A 21,977-nucleotide genomic window follows, 5' to 3' on the forward strand; every position below is an offset into this window, starting at 1 on the left:
TCTCACCTGCAGCAGGGCTGTGCCTGGGAGTTTAAATGCAGTCATCAGCCACAGCCTCCAGCAGGACTGTGCCAGCCTAGGAACACATCAGCAAGGTGCCCGGGCTGAGGATGAAGCATCTTTCTTATGCCCAGTTTGTGCTCTCTCAGTTGCAGGAAGATGCAGGATGGTGACCTATCTGGTCGCTGGAGGTCTGTTGCTCCTAAAAGGCTGCAGTCAGCGGTACGACACAGGAGAACGGAGACAACGGAATGCAAATTACGTCTACGCAATTTAAGAAAACAGCTAAACTCAATTAGCTAATGGGCACACTTAGCGTTGGCTGACACACCCAGGAGCACAGGCATGTCTGCAAGGAAACGTCAGAGTTTCTGTGTGCTCACACCCCTTATATTTCAAAGCCACCTTCTGAACTAGGAGTGACAGGGGAGAGAGAAAGTAGCCAGCAGTCCTGAGAGGGAGTGACAGATAGCATGGCTCAGCAAAGGGATCACAAAATCAACAAAATGGGGCTTAAGCGGGGTCACCGTCAGCACCTGCGTGTAAGCAAGGAATTGCCTCAAGGCACGATTGTGGAGAAATCCCCCAAACCTTCTCCAGGAACTCAGCACGCTGGGGAGCCTCTGTAACGTGTCTGTACACTGATGCATGCGGTACGGGGAATTAACAGGAGGAACTAGAGATCTGCGTGCAGTTGCAGGGCTGCAATCCTGTGGTGGGATGGCTCCCGTGACCGGAGCGGTGCAACAGAGGGATACAGGCTCTTTAGGAAGGACAAGATGGGAAGGAGGGGGAGTTGCCCTTCATGTGAGAGAGCAGCTGGAGTGCGTGGAGCTCTGCCTGGGGATGGATCAGGAACAAGCTGAGAGCTTATGGACTAGGACTAAAGGGAGAACATGCAAAGGTGATGTTATTATAGCGGGTGTCTGCTGTAGGCCACCTGAGCAGGAAGAACAAGTGGATGAGGCCCTCTACAGAAAGGAGCAGCCTCATGTTCACAGGCCCTGGTGTCCTCATGGGGGACTTCAACCACCCTGGCATATGCTGGAGGGACAACACAGCAGGACATCAGCAATCCAGGAGGTTCCCAGAGTGCATTGATCATAAATTCCTCTTCCAAGTGACAGAGGAGCCAAGAAGGAGAGGTACTCTGATGGACCTCATACTCATCAAAAAGGAGGGGCTCGTTGTGGATGTGAAGATCAAAAGCAGCCTTCACTTCAGTGACCATGAGATAGTGGAGTTCACGATCCTGAGGGGAGGGAGGAGGGTGAGAAGCAAGCTCACAACCCTGGCCTTCAGGAGAGCACACTTTGGCCTCTTCCAAGATCTGCTTGCAAGAGCCCCATGGGATAAGGCCCTGGAGGGAAGGGAGAGGGGGGAGAGGAGGGTGGGCAAAAAAGCTGGTTAATATTCAAGGATCACCTCCTCCAAGCTCAAGAGAGCTCCATCCCAACAAATATGTAGCCAAGCAAAAACACCAAGAGGCCTGCATGGATGAACAAGGAGCTCCTGGCCAAAGTCAGGCACAGAAAAGAAGCATACAGAGGGTGGAAGCAAGGATGGGCAACCTGGGGGGAATACAGAAACATTGTCTGAGCATCCCTGGCCAGATTCAATTCCAGGCGGCCTTTAGCTTTCCTAACTCGAGAGCATGAGGCAGATTGAAAACCAGCGGAACGGCCAGGCCCAGAGGATGGCGATCAGTAGCAGGAAGCCTAGTTGGAGGCCAGTCACTAGCAGCGTGCCCCAGTTGTCACGACTGGGTCTGATCCTGTTCAATATCTTCATTAATGATATGAATGATGGGGTAGAGTGTGCCCTCAGCAAGTTTGCTGATGACACAAAACCGGGAGGAGCGGCCGATACACCAGAGAGTTGTGCTGCCATCCAGAGGGACCTGGATGGGCTGGGGAAGTGGGGGGACAGCAAATTAAGTTCAATTAATTCATGAAGTTCAACAAAGAGAAGTGGAAAGTCCTGCACCTGGGGAGGAACAACCCTAGGCACCAGTACATGCTGTGGGCAACCCAGGTGGAAAGCAGCTTGGCAGAAAAGGACCTTGGGGTCCTGCTGGACACCAAGTTGAACACGAGCCAGCAATGTGCCCTTGCAGAAAAGGCTAACAGTATCCTGGGCTGCATTAGGAGGAGTGCTGCCAGCACGTGGAGGGAGGTGAGCCTTCCCTCTGCTCAGCACTGGTGAGGCCACACCTGGAGTGCTGGGACCAGTTCTGGGCTCCCCAGTACAAGACAGACATGGACATATTAGAGAAAGTCCCACAAAGGGCCATGAAGATGGCGAAGGGATTGGAACATCTCTCCTATGAGGAAAGGCTGCGAGAGCTGGCATTGTTCAGCCTGGAGAAGGGAAGACTCAGGGGGGATCTTATCAACGTGTACAAATACCTGAAGGGAGGGTGTAAAGAAGATGGAGCCAGGCTCTTTTCAGTGGTGCCCAATGTCAGGACCGGAGGCGATGGGCACAAATTGAAACACAGGAGGTTCTATCTGAACACCAGGAAACACTTTCTTAATGTGAGGGTGACTGAGCACCGGCTCAGGTTGCCCAGAGAAGTTGCGCAGTCTTGATCCTTGGAGAAACTGATACATGATGGGGCCGACCATCTGAAGGCAGCTTTGCTGTGAGGGTGACTGATCACTGGCACAGTTGCCCAGAGAGGCTGTGGAGTACGCATCCTTGGAGGTATTCAAAAGCTAACTGGACATGGCCCTGGGCAGCCTGCTCTGTGTGGCCATGCTTGACCAGGGGGATCGGATCAGACGAAGTCCAGAGGTCCCTTCCAACCTCAACCATTCTGTGATTCGGTGAAGCTCTAACCCCTCACAGGAGGGCACACTTATGCCATGGGACCAGTTGTGCCGAGACAGTCAATGCTGCTGGACAGCCCCCAAGTAGGGGTGTGCCACCCAAATGGGGTTGAATGTTGTAGCCCAGGCTGGCTGGAGGACGCACCTCCAAAAAGCCACATGGGACCTGAGGTCTGTAACACCTTACAGGCTTTCTGGCACAGAAGGTGTGATGGATAAGGATATAGTCCAAAGAGACATACAGTTACAAGAAGGTACAGCCATGCTGACCAGATCCCCCCCTTGAAACCCACACAGGACTCCTAATGGTTTATGCCACAAGTCCAAGATGACCAGATCTTCCTATTCCTTGGAGCACAAGGAGCACTTGATAATACTGTTGTGCCTCTTTCAGGGCCCACAATAACATTTCTACCTAAGAACACCCAAGGTCCATGAAGGCCGTAATCATGTCTCCAGCAGTGGCCAAAAAGCACAGGCACTTGGAGGTCTCCTGGTCTCCAGCAAACTTGCGGGGCTCCTTGGGCCAAAGTTGGTGTCTTTGGATTTAGCATTCCCAGACTCTTCCATGAATAACTCCAGTTTCTTCTGGAGACCCTAGAAATTGTAGGAGCCTGTCCTTAACACCCTGCAGTAAGTAATTCTGCAGCTCTGCGCTGGGCTGGGGGAAGAACTGTCTCTTATTGCTCATTTTGAACCTGTCACTTGCTAGCTTTATTCAACATTTTCTAGATCCTAGTTCTTCTGTTGGAAAAGCAGTGCACACTCCTGCCCTCTTCAGCATACATGGATTTATCAGCCTTTCTCGTACTGTCCCTTGGTTGTCTCCTCTTTCTTCCTCCCAGGCGCTGCACCAGGCTGTTGGTGCTCCTCTGTGGAGCGTATTCACAGCCTGAACAAAGTAGCAGCTCACAACAAACAGCATGCAGGGATGAGACAAGGCACTGCACATCAGAATAACGCTGATGAGACGACTGGTTTACAAGCAGAGTGCAATACCGTCTGTCCCAGGGTGGGCATCACCTATGGAGAAGGCTCATGCAGAGAGTGGTGAGAGTCCTACCGGCACTGGAACAGGGCAGGGACCAGAGGCACCGGCCTCATCACTGCCAGGAATGCTGAAATGCCAAGGTACTGTGCCAGGCTGTAATGTGCAACAGGCACAGTACCTTGGCGTCGGTACCAACTGGCACTTGGAGCGGTGCAGAAAAAAACCACGGAGGGGTGGGAAGATATATGGTATGTTGCTGTGCTATCCTCTTTCCCAGGGGCTGTTTTTGCTAAGATAAGATTTGACCTCTCAAGAGCAGCATCAGACAAACCCAGGCCCCTTCGTATTTGATCACTGGGCAATGATTTATGGAGCAGTCTAGGAGCAACTCCAGCCAAGGTAGGAAAAAAAGCAGGATCAGAACTGTGTCCTGTTTGGCTTTGCAGCTATAGCTGACATCAAGTTGAACATCTCTCTGAAAGGTCAGCCCTGCAAAGACAAGCCTGCAGGCACATTATTGGGCTGGAGGCAGCAGTCACCGAGTGAAATTCTCTGTCTGGTGTTATGCCAGGCAAACTCAGAACCAAAAGGGGACCTCTGCCATAAAAAAAAACCCCCACCTTCTCTAAAAACAAGCATCAGGGATAGGTACCAGTCTCTTCCTGAATGGAAGGGAAAGCCTTGGTCCCTATGTGAGGTTTACAGCTGCTGACCTTGTCTTCTATCTATGTGGGCCTGTGTCCCTCATTGAGATGGGCCAAAAGGCAACTGGGAGTGGCTGCATATATTGTGGGTAGAAAATTTTCAGAGCAGCTGAGAGCTGGAACTTGTGCTGTGAGTAAGACGAGCTCCTACAGAATGAGTTAGCAGATGGTTTAGGTGATTCATTGTCTTCTGATAACTGCCCAGCTCCTCAGGCATCGCTGGCATGCAAAAACAAGGTAGGTCTGGGTGAATCAGAGGGCCGAAGGAAGACTATCAATGGTAGTTAGCAAAGACATGTACAAGTTTATTCAGGGACCAAGCTGTAAACTGCCACTGTTTTCCAAGGTCTGCAGTGAACTTCCTGGAAAAACTGGGTCTTCTTTGCTGCCAGATTTGGGGTGTGCCTTGGGAGCAAGCCCCTTGCTCCATCCTCCAAAGGCAGGAGCTGGCGGGAAAGGCTAGAAGAGCCAGGCTGAGCCATCTGTATGTGATACCTTCTGCCCACCCTCCAAAAACATGTCCAGTGAGTCCTCTGTGCCAGACAGCAAGAGATAAGGTCTCACCGATGCTGCCTGAATGATCCTGGGTGTCTCCAAGAGATGGCAGCACCTTTTCTTCCATCTCCTGCTGGCCTCCAGGACACATCTCCAGATTCTTTGGCCTTGGTTTCTCAGGCAGGCACCTAAGCTACAATAATTTGTTTGCCTCTACAACTGCCAAGAGTATTTATTTGACATCTTGAGTACCCATAGGTTACTTTGGAGAGGCCAGATGAATGGCAAGGTCTGGAGGATGAAGGAGGGAGCAAGGAATTCGGTGCCAAGTCATACCTACATCAACACTAGCTTCTTCCTTTAAACCAGAGCTCAGGCATTTGTCACAGAAGCAAAAGGAGCAGAAAACACAGAGGACTTTGCAATGCAGCTCAGTGGCCTTACATATGTCCCAGGGCAAACTTTGTAATTATACCTTATGCTAATTACTGCTGTAGCAGCAAAGACAGCAAAACAACGGAACAGGCACCAGCACCCAGGGCACCCAGGGCAGTCCTGGCCATGGGAAAGGATGCAAGCATTCCCAGCACTAGCTATTAAATCCCAAATTCTGGTGCTCAGGAAGCTCAGCAACAAGCTTGCAAGTTCAGACATTTCAGTAAGGCTATTTCAAATGCAGTGGCAGGCCTGAGGGAGGAATGCAAGGTCAGCTCTTCTGCACGCGCTGTGTTTCCATTGTACATATGAGTAATATGGTGCCACCTCGCAGGGCACTAACACCCAGCCAAAGAAAAAGAAAGGACTGTTGTGTCCAGGCGCAATGCAGATGTGCTCCTGATGCAGGGGAATAACCCAGCTTTGGTATGTATTGAATATTTTCTTTTGCAGACCCACGGCAGCATTGTCTGGAAGGGTCCTCCACAGTCTCTGGTCCAACCTCGTTCTTGGAGCAAGACTATCGCCAACACTGATGCAGGCCAGACAGCTTTGTCTAACCAACACTCAGAAAGCCCCAAGGGTGGCAAGCTACCACCACTCTGAGGACCTGTCCCAGAGCTGCCTCTCCTCTTGGGGGAGATTTTTTTCTTAATGTCCAGGCTGAAATCCCAGTGTTGCAGGAGCAATTCCTTGCAAGTGGCTTTTTATAAAAGGGAGGGGAGAGGAAAAGAGAAGAGCAGAGGACAGATCTGAGAATTAGCAAAGCTCAAATGTTTTCAGGTGGCCTTAGACTGAATTGGCTAGCTCTGTGCCCAGCGTTTGCCTTGCCAGTGAGGAGATAGCTTATATACTGAAAAGCTAGTGATGAACGTGAGAAGCAACTGTAGGAGGGTGAAGACGAAGGACCAAGGGGTGGGTGAGACCATCACTGTCATTCATTTGAGGAAAGCAAATGGAAGAAACTGATGACTCTGCTGCCCTTCTTGCATTTAGCTTTCACCTAAAAGTTGAATCCAGAGGTGAATAACTCACTGAAGGGATCAATTACCCTCCACAAACCACCAAGATATAAAGATAACTAGCTGAGACTTTGCAGTCTCTCTCTTAGGCACCTCCAGCCAAACCCTTGCCCCGGCATTTAGCCATGATGATGAACAGAAAAGGGGTTGGGAAATGGGCCAGGATTGCGAAAGAAGAGGTTCACGAACTTTCAGCTAGGTGAAATGTATATGAGCTACAGCAACACTCATTATCAGAGGAGGAGCCGTCTCCAGTTCCCAAGCCAGGCTCTCCAAGAACTGCTGGAGGGCTGGAGCAGAACCAACAAAATGGCAAAGAATGAGCACAGCATCCTGTTTAAAAGGCTTGAAGTCAAGTTATAGATCCATAATTCAGTGCCTGGAAAAATCGACCTGCACAAAGGATTAATTCAGAACTATTTTATACCAAACCATTTTAATTTCCTCTCTCAAAGATTTGGAAGGTAAAGGGGAAGCAGCAGATGTGATAATTTTGACCTCCATAGAGAACTTTGTGTTATCCCATTCAGACTTCTTGTCAGAAAGGGAAATACCATCTAGATGAAAGATGAATGTAAAACTGGTGCAAAAATAACACCTTGATCTGATGACAAAGAGCTATTGGTGGCTTATGGTCAGACCAGAAGGACATACCCAGAAAGGAACAGCAGGAAAATGGTCCTGACTTTGGTATTATTCAATGCTTCCATACTGTGGGCTAGAAGCCACGCTACACTGCCTTAGAAACATTGCGGGTAATGTTAAAGAAAATGAGACCAGAGGAATGCCAAAAAGTAGATTCATCAGGTGACCTTAAAGACCTGGCAAAGACAGGATTTGACATCAGTCAGATGAAATTCAGTGAAGTCAGGTGTGAAAGCTTTGAAATCAGATCAATCCAACCCAAGGAAAGAACGGGACCTGAGATGAAATAGGCCACAAACTAGGCAGGGAAGCATGCTGGAAGCAAGCCTTCCTCTGGTGGTGGAGAGGAGGACACGTCACACGCTTTAAGGATGTTTGCAACTCTATTCCCATCACTGGATAAGCGTCAGGGACCAAACAGGTGCCACAGAGGGATTCATACTTAGGGGATGGAGACAGTTCACCCTAGCTTTACCCTCCCCATGACTGCTGTGTCTACCTGCCCTCTCCTTCCTGCCCAAGTGGCTGGCAGAGGCAAGGGTGATGGGGACAGGCAGCTAGCCAGGGCCAGCTGCTCTCATTACAGCTTAGCCTTAACGAAACTCCACCAGGCTGGGAATAGTGTTGGGTACCAAGTCGCCATGTGGCGCACAGCTTGTGCCTGCTTTGAGAGTTAGCTGATTCTTAAAGGATGCTGTGGCCAGTGAGTGGCAGCCTGCCCTGGACACTCCCAGAGAAGGGCAGCCCAGCAGCCAGCTGCAAACACCTGGCCACCACAGCCAGATCAGTGAGAAAGTCCCATCTGAGTGGGGCACCACCACCAGTAGAAACCTCTCACATCTCCCAGGGCAAGAATGGTCAGGCCACCCCATTCTGGAGGCAAGACCACCATCCTGCAGCTCTCCATACTTTGTCAGATGCCCAAAATCCTATCCGCCCATATGACAGCTTCCCACTGTCACCAGTATTAAGCCCCCCAGTCTCGGAGTGAGGGCACCCAGTATATTCCAGGGCCAGCCAGCGGGCAATCCTGTACCTCATGTGAGAAGGAAGTTCTGCTAGGCACTTCATACAGGCTGTGGCACACCGGGCATCCTTCTGGGAGTTAAGCAGTCTCTCTGAGATTTGAAGCAGCCTGGCATTTTAGGAAAAGAGAGGAATTCTGTGACATTTCATAAAGAACTTTCTCACCCTGATGATTTAGCAGCACCCTTTGAAATTCAGCAGCAAAAAGTCCTCCACATAGGGCTACCAGTGATATTGTTTACCCAGTGAATTTTTATTCTGAGAGGATAGGAACCATGGTGAATGGTGATATTCCCCCTCACACACTCTCCTGCCCCAGCCCGTAGGTCAGTGGCTTTTTGGCCATGCATACATGTTTCAACATTCAAATGACAGGTCCGGGCAGCACACACCACTTTGGGATTGCAGGGATTGCCTCTTGTCCTCCCTAAGGGGATACAAGGCTAGAAAGAAGCAGATGCTGCCATAACTGCAGGGCACAGATCTAGAGGGGTGGCTTTTTACCTGGGTATAAAAGGGAAGGCACAAAGTACTGAAGACTAACCCTGCTCTGCTTGTACCTGTGCTTCACATTCTCTGTGACTGGTGATTTCACTGGCCTTTCCATGCCAAAATCAATTAGTTTTGTCTCCACTGATGTACTGACTGCCTCGAAAGTATGTGTTGATGGTATCAGGCACACTGAAGGCGGGCTGTACCGTGCGGATCTGACACCTTGCCAAAAAGAAAAGTATTTTCCTTTCATTTGCAAGATTTCTCTGACTAACCTGGAAGAGTCCTGTGCTTTCCTCCAAAGGGGCCAGGATCCTCCTGTGGAGCAAAACTGGGCAGTCTGTTCACCAGCAAGTAACATGGGAGCGAGACGCAACTATCCTTCCATCCAAAATGTCCACGTACTTTGCAAATACAGAGGGGGAATTTCCTGTTGTCAAGACAGAGGTCTCATCCCACCCATGTTCTCATCCTGTCCAATATCAGAATAAAATTCCCATAGACTAGAAGTCCCACTGTTTCTCGGTCACCAGAACAGGCATGGGACGCAGCTGTCTCCTGCCCAGGGCTTTCTCAAGAGGAAAGGTTTAAGCAGGTCTTTTCTCCTGCAGCCTTGGCCATACGTGCAGTGGTTTGGCCCTCAGAGCTGACCGAACTGCTAGAAAATACGTAAAGGCACAGTCATGAGCCATCTGTGCTTTGGTTTCAGGTCTTTCAGCCCAACAAGAGATCAAAGGACGTGCAGATGAGTCACGTTTACAGTAACTAGATGAACCCCATCATGAAGCACTGCTTTCACCTTGCCAGTTGCAACGTGCTCAGCACCCACGGGCATTGGCATTGCCCTTTAGCTCCCAAGCTCTGTGGCCCAGAAACTGGACAAACATGCAATTTCCACAGCCAGACACAGCTTTAACTGCTCTCTTCTCCCTGTCTGAAAAGGGCTGCACCTCCAGCACCCAGCACAAGAGCTTCACGTCACCACTCTCAACCATTGCGGGACTGAGTCAGACAAAAATAGAAATAGCTGCAAAAATGCTTTTTATATCATTCTCTGAACTGAAAGCAAAGACTCAGAAGCAGCACTGGGCAATCTGGCAAGTCCAAGTGCAGCAGTTTGGAAGTGAGGCAGTTTAATAGATGAGTGAATGCCTGGGGGGCATCTAATAAGGCTTTCAACAACTCATTCCCAGGATCTAGTCTGAATAGTGTTCAGAGTCACAGCTGGGCTGCAGAAACAGAGCGGGAGCAGCCTCAGCACTCACTGATGGATTTACTGCTCCGGGCAGGCGTAACAGGACGCTGCCTCCCATTGCGTGGGTGCGTGCAGCTCCCTCATGCTGAGTTTTGAGCAGGGGCAACAGCCAAGACTCCTATGGGCCACAGGCCTGAGTATGATAAGCCACTGCTGGGTCACAGCCCCGCAGTGGGACCTGCCAGCAGGGAGCTTGCAAGCCCTTGCACACCTAACACATACCCTGGTCTCCGATAACCCCTCTGAAGTGCCTCCTCAGGGCTGCCGTCACCACCATGGCCAGTGTGGAGGCTGGCAGGTCAACGGGCAAATGGAAGGCTAATAAATCCGCGTGCAGAAGTCACGCCCCGAAGGCTGGAGAGTTGGGGCACGGAGCTGCATGCTGGGTGGTGACCACTGCTGCCCGCGGTCTGGGGAGGACACAGGGGTGTCTGTTCCCCATTCAGCTAGCAAGGAGGACTGCAGACCCTGTCTTGCCCAGGGTCTCGTCCTTGGCCTCCCGGCGGGCACAAAGACAGCAGTGTGTGTTCAGGGAGGAAGCCGGGAGCTTGTCTGAGAGAAGCCCATTGCAACTGCAGCTGTTTGCACAATGCAGAGCACGTCCTGGCTGCACTCACGCACTGCCTGGGCCGCGGCTTGAAAGCAAGGTGTCGTCAGTGGGGAACCCTCATTTTGCACTCCTAGAAACTCCCCCACTCCAAATTCTAGAAGAAAAAGCAGCAAAATGGAACTGTCAGAACCAAGTCCTTCAACCTGGACACCTGCCTAATGAGACTTTCCTGTGGGATGGAGACTGAGGAGAGGCTTAGACAACCAGGTCTAATGCTAAAAAACCCAGCATGGGCTGTTCAAGCCGTCCTGCTTTGCTCCCAGCCTGCAGGGATTCAGGGTTTCAACAGGGAGGCAAACACAGGTGGCTCGTGGACCCGTCCAAGGGGCTAGACCAGAGGAAATTGGAACCCCCAAGTGCCCACAGTTGCTGTTCCCAGCCAGTCCCCGTCTCCTACAGCAGGCAGGACACAGGGGGCTGCCAGGCTCTGCAAACAGAATTATCCTAAAGGGAGAGAGAGAAGGCGAAGCATACACAGCCAGGGTCAAGCATTGTGCCTGCTGGGCATCTGCCAGACATAGGGCAGCCCAGGGAGGCACAACACTTGCGCTGCCATTTGCCATGTCTGCAGACCTGACTGCCGCGTGGCTCAGTGTCCAGCGTGGGCCAAGGCCACTTTGAACCCGAGAAGCGGTCGGGTGCAATATAACTTGCATGGCATGTAGGCAGTGTGGTGGTTTGGGGGGGATCTTGCCGTATGCGACGCAGGCGAAGCCCCAGGGTCAGTGGGATGTAAACAGGAATTACCAGCTGCAGGCTCCTGCTAAACAGCCTTGGCCCCAGCTCTTCCCCACACGGCAAACAGGATGCTGAGAGATCCTGCTGCTGCTGAGGACAAGCCACGCAGCGGCGAGGGGAAGGGGGTCGGAGTAACTCCCTTGCAAATACGTGCCCTGCTGCGGTCTCAGTGTCATGAGCTCAGAGACAGCTTAGGGGCAGAGCTGCCTTCATGCAGGGAAGCTCTTCTCCTCTCCAGAGCCACTTTTTGAAAGCTCAGCTGGACCCGGGAGTCTGGATCGGACTAAGGATTACAGAGGAAGCTTTGGAGACTGTTGTGTGCATGTGTTCCCCAGATATGGCCATTTCTGGCACCAGGCAAGGCCCAGCTATTACACCAAACTCGGCTCGGTTGGTGCGATAATGGTGTAACCCAAAAGCCACTAGTCCTATCCCCACTGATCCTACACGGAGCCACTGTCACCTAAGAGACACTAGTACTTGTCCAGTCTGGGGTCCCATCACCACCGGAGGCTGGAAGCAGACACCTAGGGAGGCAGGGAACAGGCTGAACACAGCAATATTGCCCTGAATGCATTCCCAGCCTTCAGTGATGCAGGGTATCTGAGGCTGGAAGCAGCAACCTGACACTCAATAGCCCATCATGGATTTTTTAAAAAAAAATGTTTATTTTTTTCCTTGGAATCAATCTCAAGCTCTGACCATCCTGCCCTGGATCTTTTCCAGCTCCAGTTAGCTCAAGGCCTTCTGCTGCTCCTCCAATTTACAAAGGGGGATTAAAAAAAAAAATAATAATAGTAATAAAATGCAAGCCAACTCGACCAGGCCTGGATAAAGTTTCCATCAAGTTCTTAAAGAGATGACTTTGCCAAGGTAGGAAAAACTAAGTCACAGCCTTGGAGAAGTAGGAAACACCAAGTAAGGTGGCTCTCCCCACCCAGCAGCTAGGGAAACGTGGGAAGGAAGGCAGTTTCAGCCAGACCATTTTATCTCTGAGACCAGATGGCTTTAAATGCTTCCCCAGAGCTTGGAAAGGGCCATGCTCTGCTTTGAATTGCTTTTTGTACCACCTCATTAGAAAGTAAAAGGGAAGAAATGAACAATCTATAACTTTGTGGCATCGGGAAACAGCTCTGTTAATCCCGTTTCCTTTCCCGAGCTTACCCAGGGCAGGTCATCCAGCATCAGGGCCACATCACCTAATCTGCTTATCATTGCCCCGCAATCAGGAGCCTGGGCACCAGCCCAAAGGGCAGATGCATCCTCCTGGGCATTATTAATAAATTGGAAAGGCCCAGGTTGTTAAACCTGACCCTGGTGCTTAATTGTGATGCTCCCAGCACCCAGCTTCTACTTGCTGCTGCAGATCCAAGCAGTGGCCACCTCCCAAACCCGAGCCTGTGGGAGCAAGGGCAAGAGGGGCAGAGCATCGCTGGGGGAGGAGAGGAGAGGAGAGGAGAGGAGAGGAGAGGAGAGGAGAGGAGAGGAGAGGAGAGGAGAGGAGAGGAGAGGAGAGGAGAGGAGAGGAGAGGAGAGGAGAGGAGAGGAGAGGAGAGGAGAGGAGAGGAGAGGAGAGGAGAGGAGAGGAGAGGAGAGGAGAGGAGAGGAGAGGAGAGGAGAGGAGAGGAGAGGAGAGGAGAGGAGAGGAGAGGAGAGGAGAGGAGAGGAGAGGAGAGGAGAGGAGAGGAGAGGAGAGGAGAGGAGAGGAGAGGAGAGGAGAGGAGAGGAGAGGAGAGGAGAGGGAAGGTGCTGCAGGGAGAGGCACCCCAGGGCAGGCACTGCAAAGCCCAGGGCGGGGGGTGCCTGTGGCACCCCTTGCATCCCGAGCAGCAGGCCCCTAGGTTTCTTGGCCTGTCTGGGAAAAACATGGGCAAATCCGACAAGATGCAGAATTTCTCCCTTTCCAGCAGGGCTGGCGCACACCCCACCTACACATCTGGGATGGGGAGCAAAGCCCTTGCCAGCCACGCAGGGCTTGCTCCCACCTGTTCACAGCTACAGCTCGGCCTGGCTGGTCCACAGGCAACCACTGCTTTACCTGCCAGCATTGCCACCGAGCTGTATTTTGTCACCTTAGTAAAAACCTCCTGAGCTCAGGAGGAGCCATATGGTACTGACAGGCCCTCCTCCATGGCACCCAGACTCACCGTGCCACCCAGCTCGCTACCAGCCCTTTCCCTCTGCCTCCATCTCCGCCAGGAGGACTATGTCTTCTCACAGCCAACCTCCACCTCGTGTCCAAATGGAAAGGAAAATACAGCCTCCTACGAGAGTCAGGACTAGAAGATTTCAGGCTCTTTCAGCACCTGCTCCCATCAGGGGTGGGTGCCCCATGGCAGAAGGCAGCCTCGGGCAAGACATCAGGCAGGCAGCATTCGGTGTGTTGGTTGGACCCACAACTCCAAGGGCAGTAACGGGTGGCTTGGCACAGAGCCAAAGGCTGGAGAGGGGTAAAACTTAAAAAAGTTAACGGGACAGAAAGAGAAACAGCAACCCCTAGCTTAGTTTCTCTGAGGAGCGCCGAATTTTAGCAAACTACTAGCCGTGTACGACAAAGCCAGGTGTCCCCGGTCGGGAGCTACGCAGCGCTGGCTGTCAGCACTGCTGCCCTGCAGGCACAGCTGGGGACACGAGCCTCTGGCTGAGTCCAACCCACCCCTGCCTTCCAGCTCCGCAATCCATCCCCAAAATGATCTGGCACCCAGAGAGCAGAAGGGCTTTGGGGTGCTCGGGGAATAGCTGTAGGACAGAGGAGTGGGGAAGGCAGCCGGGGAGCAGCTGGTCCACCACAAACCTGTCCTGCCCTCCAGCTGGCCAAGGCCACGAAACCAGCCGTGCAAAGATGCTGTGGGGCACACATGCAGCCAGCTCTCCAGATCAGCTGGGGATGCTCATCCCAAATTAATCCAGAGAGGCTGCTGCCCTCTTTTGGGCTCAGCGTGACTGGCAGAAATTCAGGGAAATTTGGAGAGGTCTAAGACCAGTGATTTTGGGGGCTCAAAACCCCACATAGGGTTCTCAAATGTGGTGACTTCCCACACCTGTCTCAGTGGACATCCCGGGGACTTTTCCCGCGGAGAGCCAGGCTGCTGCGCCTGCGGACGGCCTCTGAGCAAAGCCTGGGAAGGGAAGAGCAGGGCCAGGCTCGGGAGCGGTCCCTGAAGGGCAGGGAGATGCTTGCCGGGATGAAGAGCAAGAAGATGAAGGCCGGGGGCTGGGGAGGTCTCCTGGGCCTGGGGAGGACCACGGGGTCCTTCCCAAGTGTGAGAGCTGCTAGCATTTAATCTTAATTAATGGTTTTCATAACGTAATTCAGTCGACAGTAAAATAAGTTCACAGTTCAACTGAGCGAGCCATAACAGGGTCCCGCGCTTCCGCAGCAGGGACCAAGCGCTGCCAAGCCCCAGGGTGCCGCTGGGAGGCCCCAGTGCCGCCTGCAGCCAGGGAGGGCCGGCTGCCCCCGCATCCCAGCCCCGCCGCCCGCGGGGGGAGCGCGGAGACCAGAGCCCGGGGGTTCCCGCCGGCTCCCGCGCCCCGGGGAGGCCCTGCCCCTGCAGCACCCGGGGCCGGCTGCCGGCCCGCCCTGCCTGGGCCGGGCTCCTCCCTGCCTGCGCGTCCTCCTGCCGCGGGCACCTCCCACGGCCCCGGGCACAGCCGGGACGGTGGCCTGCGCCGGTTCCGCGGGCTGCCTGCCGTACGGGGGCCCCGGACTACTGCCCTCCGGCGGGATAATAGCCCGGCCTGCACCGAGCAGCCCTGGGGCACCGGTGCCACCTCTTCTGGCCAGGCGACAGGCAGCAGCAGCGAGCCCCTGCTCCCCCGGAGCCCCCCCGGACCTCTGTGCCTCTGGCAAGCAGGAGCACGCCGGACCCCGCTTCGCCCGCTTCCCCAGCATGCGGACGCCGACGGCGATGATCGTGGGGCTGGTGCTGTGCCCCTGCGGGCTCCTGCTGACGCTCACGGGCACGCTGGCACCCAACTGGAGGCAGGTGAGCCTCGTACCCGACCAGCCCATTGACCTCGTCTTGGAGCAGGGCATCTGGGACATGTGCAGCGAGCGGCAGAGCAGCCATGACCGCCAGTGCGGGCAGGCTGATGAGCTGGGCTACTTTGGGCAGGTGCCCGTCCGGGTGGCCCGAGGGGTGATGCCCACCTCGCTGGTGCTCACGCTCCTGGGCTTGGTGGTGGCTGCCCTGGGGGTTCGCTGCTGGCAGAAGGAGCCACTGCACCTGCTGGCTGGCATGGCAGGGCTTGTGCTGCTCCTCTCAGGGCTGCTGAGCCTCGTGCCTGCCTCCTGGTACACCCATGAGCTGTGGGCGCTGCCCGCACCGGCTGGCAGCACGCTGGCTGTAGGCTACAGCTTGGTACTGAGCTACTTGGGAAGCTGCCTGGAGATCCTGGGGGGGCTGGCCCTCACCTTCAGCTTCCACCACTGCTGCAAGGAGCGCAGGGCTCCCAAACTGCCCCCCAGCCCCGTGCTGGAGGCTGGGCCGAGCTTCACCCCTGGGGCTTACCGCAATCCCTCGGACGTGCTGGAGGATGAGCGAGATGGACGACACTGGAGGAGCACCCTACCTTGTGACTCCGACTTGTAGCCCCAGCACAGGAACAGCGGTGGGCACCAGCCAGCCTGCCTGGCACTGAGAGCAGTGCTGGTTTCTGCCCCTCCAAGCCATGCCCTTCTCTTGGGGCACCTCAGAGCAGGCTGGAAACAAGACCAAGGACCTGGCTTGAATCTCTGCAACCTCCCCAAAAGCCTGCTGTTCTCCAGGTCCCACAAGTGTGCCACAGCTGTGCTGGGCTGAGGACCAGCCCTGGCTCCAGTCCCTCCATGCAGCTTCTAGCTCGTCCTGCACTGTACAGCAGCTTGGGCAAAGGCAGCTCCGGTGTTCCCACGTGAGCAAGGTAACAGGTTAGCACTGTGTAGCCTTCAGGGCTGGGAAGAGGGAAGGGGAGCACCTCCCACCTGTCTCTGCTCAACTCAGGACTGTGCAAGCAGCAAAATAAATGAAGAGGAACGGGTCTGTGCTGTGGGATGGTTATGGGCTTTCTGCCAGGCAGGCTGGGCTGAGAGCCAGTGGGCACGGCTCCCCCGTGCTTTGCCTGAAGCAGGGAGGAAAGGTCTGTAAAAGGGGACAAGGAGCTTTTATAGCACCTTCCTCAAGGACTTTTGCCCCATGGTCAAAATCAGCTCTGGAAGAAGTTTCTCCTTCCTTGATCACAGCCACTTCAGGGGGGAAAAAAAAAAAAGAGATCACAGGGAAAAAAAAATAGCGTATATTTCCCCTTTCACCATTAGCTTGGTGCGAGGTGGTAAAACTGGTCTCACTGGTTGGTAAAACTGGTCTCATTGGTTTGTAAGGGACACTCAGGAGGTCAGAACTGCACTACAAAATCCTGCTCGACACCCTGAATAACAGGGCAAGAGACAAGCCAGCTTCCTTGCAGAGCTATTTGGCCAGATTTCTACCCCAGGCAAGCCCAGAGCACCCCGGTCAGCAAGCTAAGCCCTGCTGCAGAGGGACAGTGGATCAAGATGTCCTAAGTATGGTTAAGGGATGGTACAGGATGCACCCTGCAGCGGGGGATCAGATTCAGGTGGCTCGGAGTGTGTTGGGGCTGGAGACTTCCTGAAAAATCTCCCAAAGCTTTTTGCTCTGGACTGTAAGTTCCCTAGAGCTTAGAGGTCTGGGAAGAGCAAACCAACTTCCCCTCCCCAGCCCACACAAACCACAATGGCACCAGAGATGCTGCACAACGTTCCTTTATGAAAATACAGTGTCGGGGTGAGATGGTCCCTTCCTGAGTGGGGCTGGCAGCTCCTGCAGAGATCACAGACGGGTGCATCAAGGATGAGTCTGAGCCAGCCTCCCTGGGCGCACCCCACACCTTGGCACAGGGGCTCCAGCCACAGGCGGAGCAGGACAGCCCCTGTACCAGCCAGACTCCAGGAACCCCCAGGTCTTGCCCCTTTCCCCCAGCAGGAGGGCAGAGCTTGCCTCAAGAGTGGACACCATGCCAGCACTGGGCCTGGGGAGGGATCTGCATATCGGGGCAGACTTGGAGCACACCAGGGTGGCAGGGGGGTCCCTGCCAGGCCCTGCTCCAGATGCTACTCACCTCTTTCCCATCGTAAGCTTCATTCACAAAGGTATCGCTCTTGGGGGGAAGCTCTTCCTCCTCATCATCCTCTTCCTCGGGGTCGCTTTCACGGTGGTACAAGGTCAGCACCCTGGTGGAGGCAGTGCTTGAGGTCCTGGGGAGGAAAAAAAGTACACTGAAGATGGCATGGCCATCTCCTAGAGATAGGGCAGATCCCAAGGTCCTGCCACAACCCCCAGTAATAGCTTTCAACCCCACAACCCCCACAACCCCCGGTGACTGGAGCTTTCCACATAGCCCAGGAGTACCCCAGGACACCACACCATCCCTGGGCAGGGAGACCCTCTCCCTCTCCACCCCAGTTGTACCTGGCCCAAGCCCATCCCCAGAGCTCACCTCCTCCGCCTGTCCCGTCTCCGCATGTAGGCCAGGGCCCCCACAGCAGCGGCAGCAAGCAGCAGGAGCACGGCCACCCCCAGGGCAATAGGTCCTGCAACAGGCTGCACCTCTGCCTCCTCACAGTAGTCGCCACGATAGCCCAGGGCACAGTGGCACGTCACTCGCCCAGCCTCGATGGCGCAGTCCCCACGCAGGTTACACGTCTCGCTGCTGCATGGCATGGCCCCCAGCACCTCCTCAGTGCTAGGGGGTACCAGGAAGGGCTGTCCATGCTCCTGGGGGCCAGGGGCTGCAGGCAGGCTGGGGCCGGGCTGCCGAGGCTTGGGTGCAGCTGTGGGTAAGGCTGGTTTCTGTTCTTCCACATGGGACATTCCTGATGGTGCCACCGTGGCGACCTGCGTCCCCACCTCCACGGAGGGGCCTGGAGGGATGGGCATAGATCAGCAGAGACCCAGGTGAGACCCCTTCCTAAACTGGGGGAGACTGGGCAGGCACCACCCCATGCCCAGCCAGAACCCCTGCACGTCCCTGCTGTGGGCAGGCACTCACAGTCAGACTCGTCGGAGCCATCAACGCAGTCAGGGCGCCCATCGCAGACCTGCTCTCTAGAGATGCAGCTCTGGAGGTCAGGGCAAGCCTGGAGTGGGGCCGGGCAGGGCACTGCCAGTGTGCATGCCACCCCACGCACCAGATGGTACCCAGGGGAGCAGCGGCACAGCCGCCCTGCAGGGTTGGGCAGGCAGAGCTGGGCACAGCCCCCGTTGCTCTTCGCACAGCCATTGGTGCCTGCCAAAACAGCATGGGTTAGCATGGTCACCACAGAGCACAGCTCAACCCCCAGATGCCCTGGGCCGGGGCAGCCCCAGACCCACCTTCCTGTGAGAACTGGCTGTAAATCCTCATGGCTACCAACTCCTGCTCCATCGGGAACCACCAGCTCTCGGCCCGCTCCAGCCGGCTGTGCCAGATCTTGCTGGAGCCTGGAGATGCATGGGGTCAGCACTGCTCCACCTCCTCCCGCAAGGGTGCCCGGGATGGGAGGTGGGGTCCCCCAGCCTGCCCTTCACCCCAGGGAGGGGCAGCCTGCACCCCACAGGGACTGGCAGAGACCCTTGTGTCCTGGTGCAGTAGGAGCTGGACAAAGCACAGCAAATGGACTCACCATTGGTTGAGGTCGTGCTCCAGAGTAGAAAGCCTTCTCCGACGGTGAAGAGCGAGAGGCCGTGCAGCCCTTCCCGCACCACCCGGAAGCGGGATCCGTCCAGCTCAACGCTGCTGATGGTGCCTCTCTCTGCAGGGCACAGACGCAGGGACATCAGATGTGAGGGCACAGAGGGCCCGGGGCTGCCCCCGGGGGCCATGCCAGGCTGTGCCCTGTGAACCGAGCGCCTGCACCACCGCTACCCCCAGCAGTGCCCCGGCTCAGCCCACACTCACCGCGGTCTGCCCAGTACAGCCGGGTGCCAGCACCCCCGAAGGCGAGGCCAGTGGGAGCCCGGGCTTTCCTCCAGACTGCTCTGCGGCCGGTGCCGTCCATGGCCGCGCACTCCACTGCAGCGCCGGGCCTGCGGCCGCCGGTCGCCGTGACAAAGCACATGGTGGAGGCGCGAGGGCACAGCGCCAGCCAGGCAGCGCCCTGCAGCCCCTCGCTGAGCAGTGCCAGGGCCCACCGGCCCCCGGGAGCTGCCACGCGGATGCTGGGCGGCTGCCCCCCGATCCAGTACAGGTTCCCGCTCAGCCAGTCCAGGGCCAGGGACGTCACTGTGCCCTCCACAGCCACCGCCTGCTTCCAGGACAGCCGGCCCCAGTCCTTCAGGCGCAGCAGCCCGATGGCGTCGCCCCCCGCCTCCGCGAAGTACAGGCTCTTGTCTTTCACTGCGTAGTCGATGGCTGTCAGGCGGCCCACCTTGGCCAAGGGCAGGGCCCGGTGTGGGGGAAGGCCTTGGGATCCAGCTGTTGTGGGCAGGTCCTTCAGGTAGACCTGGAGGAGGGAGGCAGCGCTAGGACGGGGACCCCGCTCCCCTGACAGCGGCGAGGACAGCAGCCCCCAGGGCCAGCGCTGGAGGACGGTACCTGCGCCACGGCTGCCGGCGACACCAGGAGGGCAAAGGCCGAATCGCGGAGGGGCAGGCAAGTGGTCTCATCGGCGGCCAGCGTCAGCCCCACGGGGCACCGGCACCGCCCCGTGTGCCGGGTGCTCAGCAGGCACAGGTGGGAGCAGCCACGCGCCACGCACGGGTTAGGGGCCTCGGGGCGCAGGGCTGGGTGCATTATCTGTGGGGAGGGCAGGCTCAGCCCCACAGCCCCGCCAGTGCCCAGCAGGGCAGCTGAGCACGGCCGACACCACGCCATGCTCCCGAGGCCTGGACGCGGCCCAGCTGGGGGCAGGATGGTGAGGCGGAGATGCTCCAAGAGGACCGGAGACCCTTGACCAGAGGGACTGCTGCCCAGGGACCGCGGGGATGGGGGTACAGCTCCCAGGGGCTCCGCACTCAGAGGACGGCAGGGCCGTGCAGGGTGGGAGCCCCAGCAGAGCTGGCGCAGCAGGGTTCAGGGCTCCCCCGGGTAGGTACCTGGAGGCCGTGGGGCTGCCCGTGTCGCTTGAATAGCACGGTCCTGTTCTTGCCGCTGGCCTTGTCCACCTGCTGCACGGACCATGCCTTCCTCTCCGACCAGTAGAGCTGCCCCTCACACACAGCCGCCGCGAAGGGGCTCTGGACCCAGCCCAGCTGCAGGACCTGGCAGAGAGGCCGTGAGTGCCCACCCTGGCCCTCGTCAGGGCCCCGTCACCAGAGCCCCACCACACACCTTCACACTCGTGCCATCCAGACGTGCAGAACCGATGCTGCCCAGCTTCTCGTCCAGCCAGAAGATCCTCCAGGTGGGCAGGTCGAGGGCCAGTGCTGTAGGCCAGCCCAGCCCCTGGGCCAGCAGCACATGCCGCCGACTCCCATCCATGGTGGCCTCCATCAGCCGTGGGTGGCTCCCCACCTCTGACCAGTACAGCAGCCTGGTGGGAGAGAGGTGCTGGCCCACGGACGTGCCACAGCATCGTTCCAGTACCAGGGCAGCCCAGAGGAGCAGCCCAGAGCTTCCCATCCCACCAGGGACGCACTGAGAGCTCCACCCAGGGCAGGGGCAGGTGCCTGGGCTCCTCCTTCCCCAGTCACACAGTCCTGACAGCACCCAGGTGAGGCCATCCCAACTCTTCCCCAGCCCATCCCTTGCCTCCATGGAGGAAAATGGGTCAGGGCAGGGATGGCAAGGAGGTCCCCATGTCCTCTTGTCTCAGCCTTACCCTGCCAGAGGCTGGAGCACCAGAGAGTGGGGCCGGTCCAAGTCTCCATCCATCACCACAGTGTACTCTGGTGTCCCTTGCCAGGCAGCCCCCAGGCGAGTAGCCAGCACCTGCCCTGCTGCCCCATCTGTCCAGTACAGGTTCCTCCCGATCCAGTCCACTGCTATACAGTCTGATCTCACACCTGCAATGTGCCCAAAAGTCAGCACCCCTGGGGTGACAGCTGTGTGGCCCTCTGGCACAATGCTCCCAGCCCAGATCCCCTCCATCCCAGGAGCTCCAACTCCTCCCAACCCTGCTCCCCACCAGCACCTCTCCACACAAGAGGACACAGGCTGGCACCTCACTGCAACCTGGAGATTGCACAGCCATGGAGAGGCCAGCCCTGCTAGCCCCACGCTGTCACAGCCCACCTTTCACCAGTGTGCCTTTCTTGCCCGAGTCAAAGTCCTGCCAGCGGATGCTCTCTGTGGCCAGGTCCATCCAGAAGACTTTCCTCTCAGCCAGGTCATACTCGAGCGAGAAGACAACGCGGTCCTTGTCAGTGGCCAGCAGCAGCTCCTCATGCCCACTCCGCAGGGCGTAGGACAACAGGTCTGACTGCACGGCCACCAGCAACATGGGCTCTGGTCCTGGGGCAACACAGAGCCACCCAGACCCTGCTCAGTGCTGGTGGCCCCATGGCCCCAGCACACACAGGCAAGTAACACGGCACTCGCAGGCACTGGAGGCTGCTGGGACTCGGCCCTACCACACAGCATGTTCCCCAGCTAGTGCAGATGGATTTTCTGACCGGCCGTGGGCTGGCAAGCAGCAGCTAATAGCTGAGTGGGGCCTGGGAGGCCACGTGGCAGAGGGGACAGGGCCATTCGCAGGACTACAAGGCTCCCCGTGGGCAGCAGGCACGGGAGGACAGGTACCCACTGGCTCCTGG

General features: G+C 56.3%; 2 protein-coding genes across 2 annotated transcripts; one reads left to right on the plus strand and one right to left on the minus strand.

Moving 5' to 3' along the window:
* The first annotated feature begins 14,865 nt into the window (after positions 1-14,865).
* CLDN23 (claudin 23) lies at positions 14,866-15,957 on the plus strand. The gene has a single exon (XM_075499267.1). The coding sequence runs from the start codon at positions 15,138-15,140 to the stop codon at positions 15,837-15,839; it is 702 nt and encodes a 233-aa protein (XP_075355382.1). The 5' UTR covers positions 14,866-15,137; the 3' UTR covers positions 15,840-15,957.
* A 505-nt stretch (positions 15,958-16,462) lies between these two features.
* On the minus strand, positions 16,463-18,556 carry LOC142409226 (uncharacterized). Its single transcript, XM_075500501.1, has 4 exons — positions 18,295-18,556; positions 17,743-18,166; positions 17,365-17,500; positions 16,463-16,471 (listed from the first exon to the last, which is right to left on the minus strand). The coding sequence occupies exons 1-4, from the start codon at positions 18,554-18,556 to the stop codon at positions 16,463-16,465; spliced, it is 831 nt and encodes a 276-aa protein (XP_075356616.1).
* Between the last annotated feature and the right edge of the window lie 3,421 nt (positions 18,557-21,977).

This window comes from Mycteria americana, chromosome 4 (genome assembly GCF_035582795.1).
Source record: "Mycteria americana isolate JAX WOST 10 ecotype Jacksonville Zoo and Gardens chromosome 4, USCA_MyAme_1.0, whole genome shotgun sequence".
Classification (NCBI taxonomy): Eukaryota; Metazoa; Chordata; class Aves; order Ciconiiformes; family Ciconiidae; genus Mycteria; species Mycteria americana.

Bases quoted from the DNA above. Each gene is read 5' to 3' on its own strand.
- CLDN23 (XM_075499267.1), top strand. From the start codon at position 15,138: ATGCGGACGCCGACGGCGATGATCGTGGGGCTGGTGCTGTGCCCCTGC.
- LOC142409226 (XM_075500501.1), bottom strand. From the start codon at position 18,556: ATGCTAACCCATGCTGTTTTGGCAGGCACCAATGGCTGTGCGAAGAGC. The intron at 18,167-18,294 runs GTGAGTGCCTGC...CCATCCCTCCAG, and splicing joins TGGCTCCGACGAGTCTGACT to GCCCCTCCGTGGAGGTGGGG. The intron at 17,501-17,742 runs GTGAGCTCTGGG...TTTCCTCCCCAG, and splicing joins AGACGGGACAGGCGGAGGAG to GACCTCAAGCACTGCCTCCA.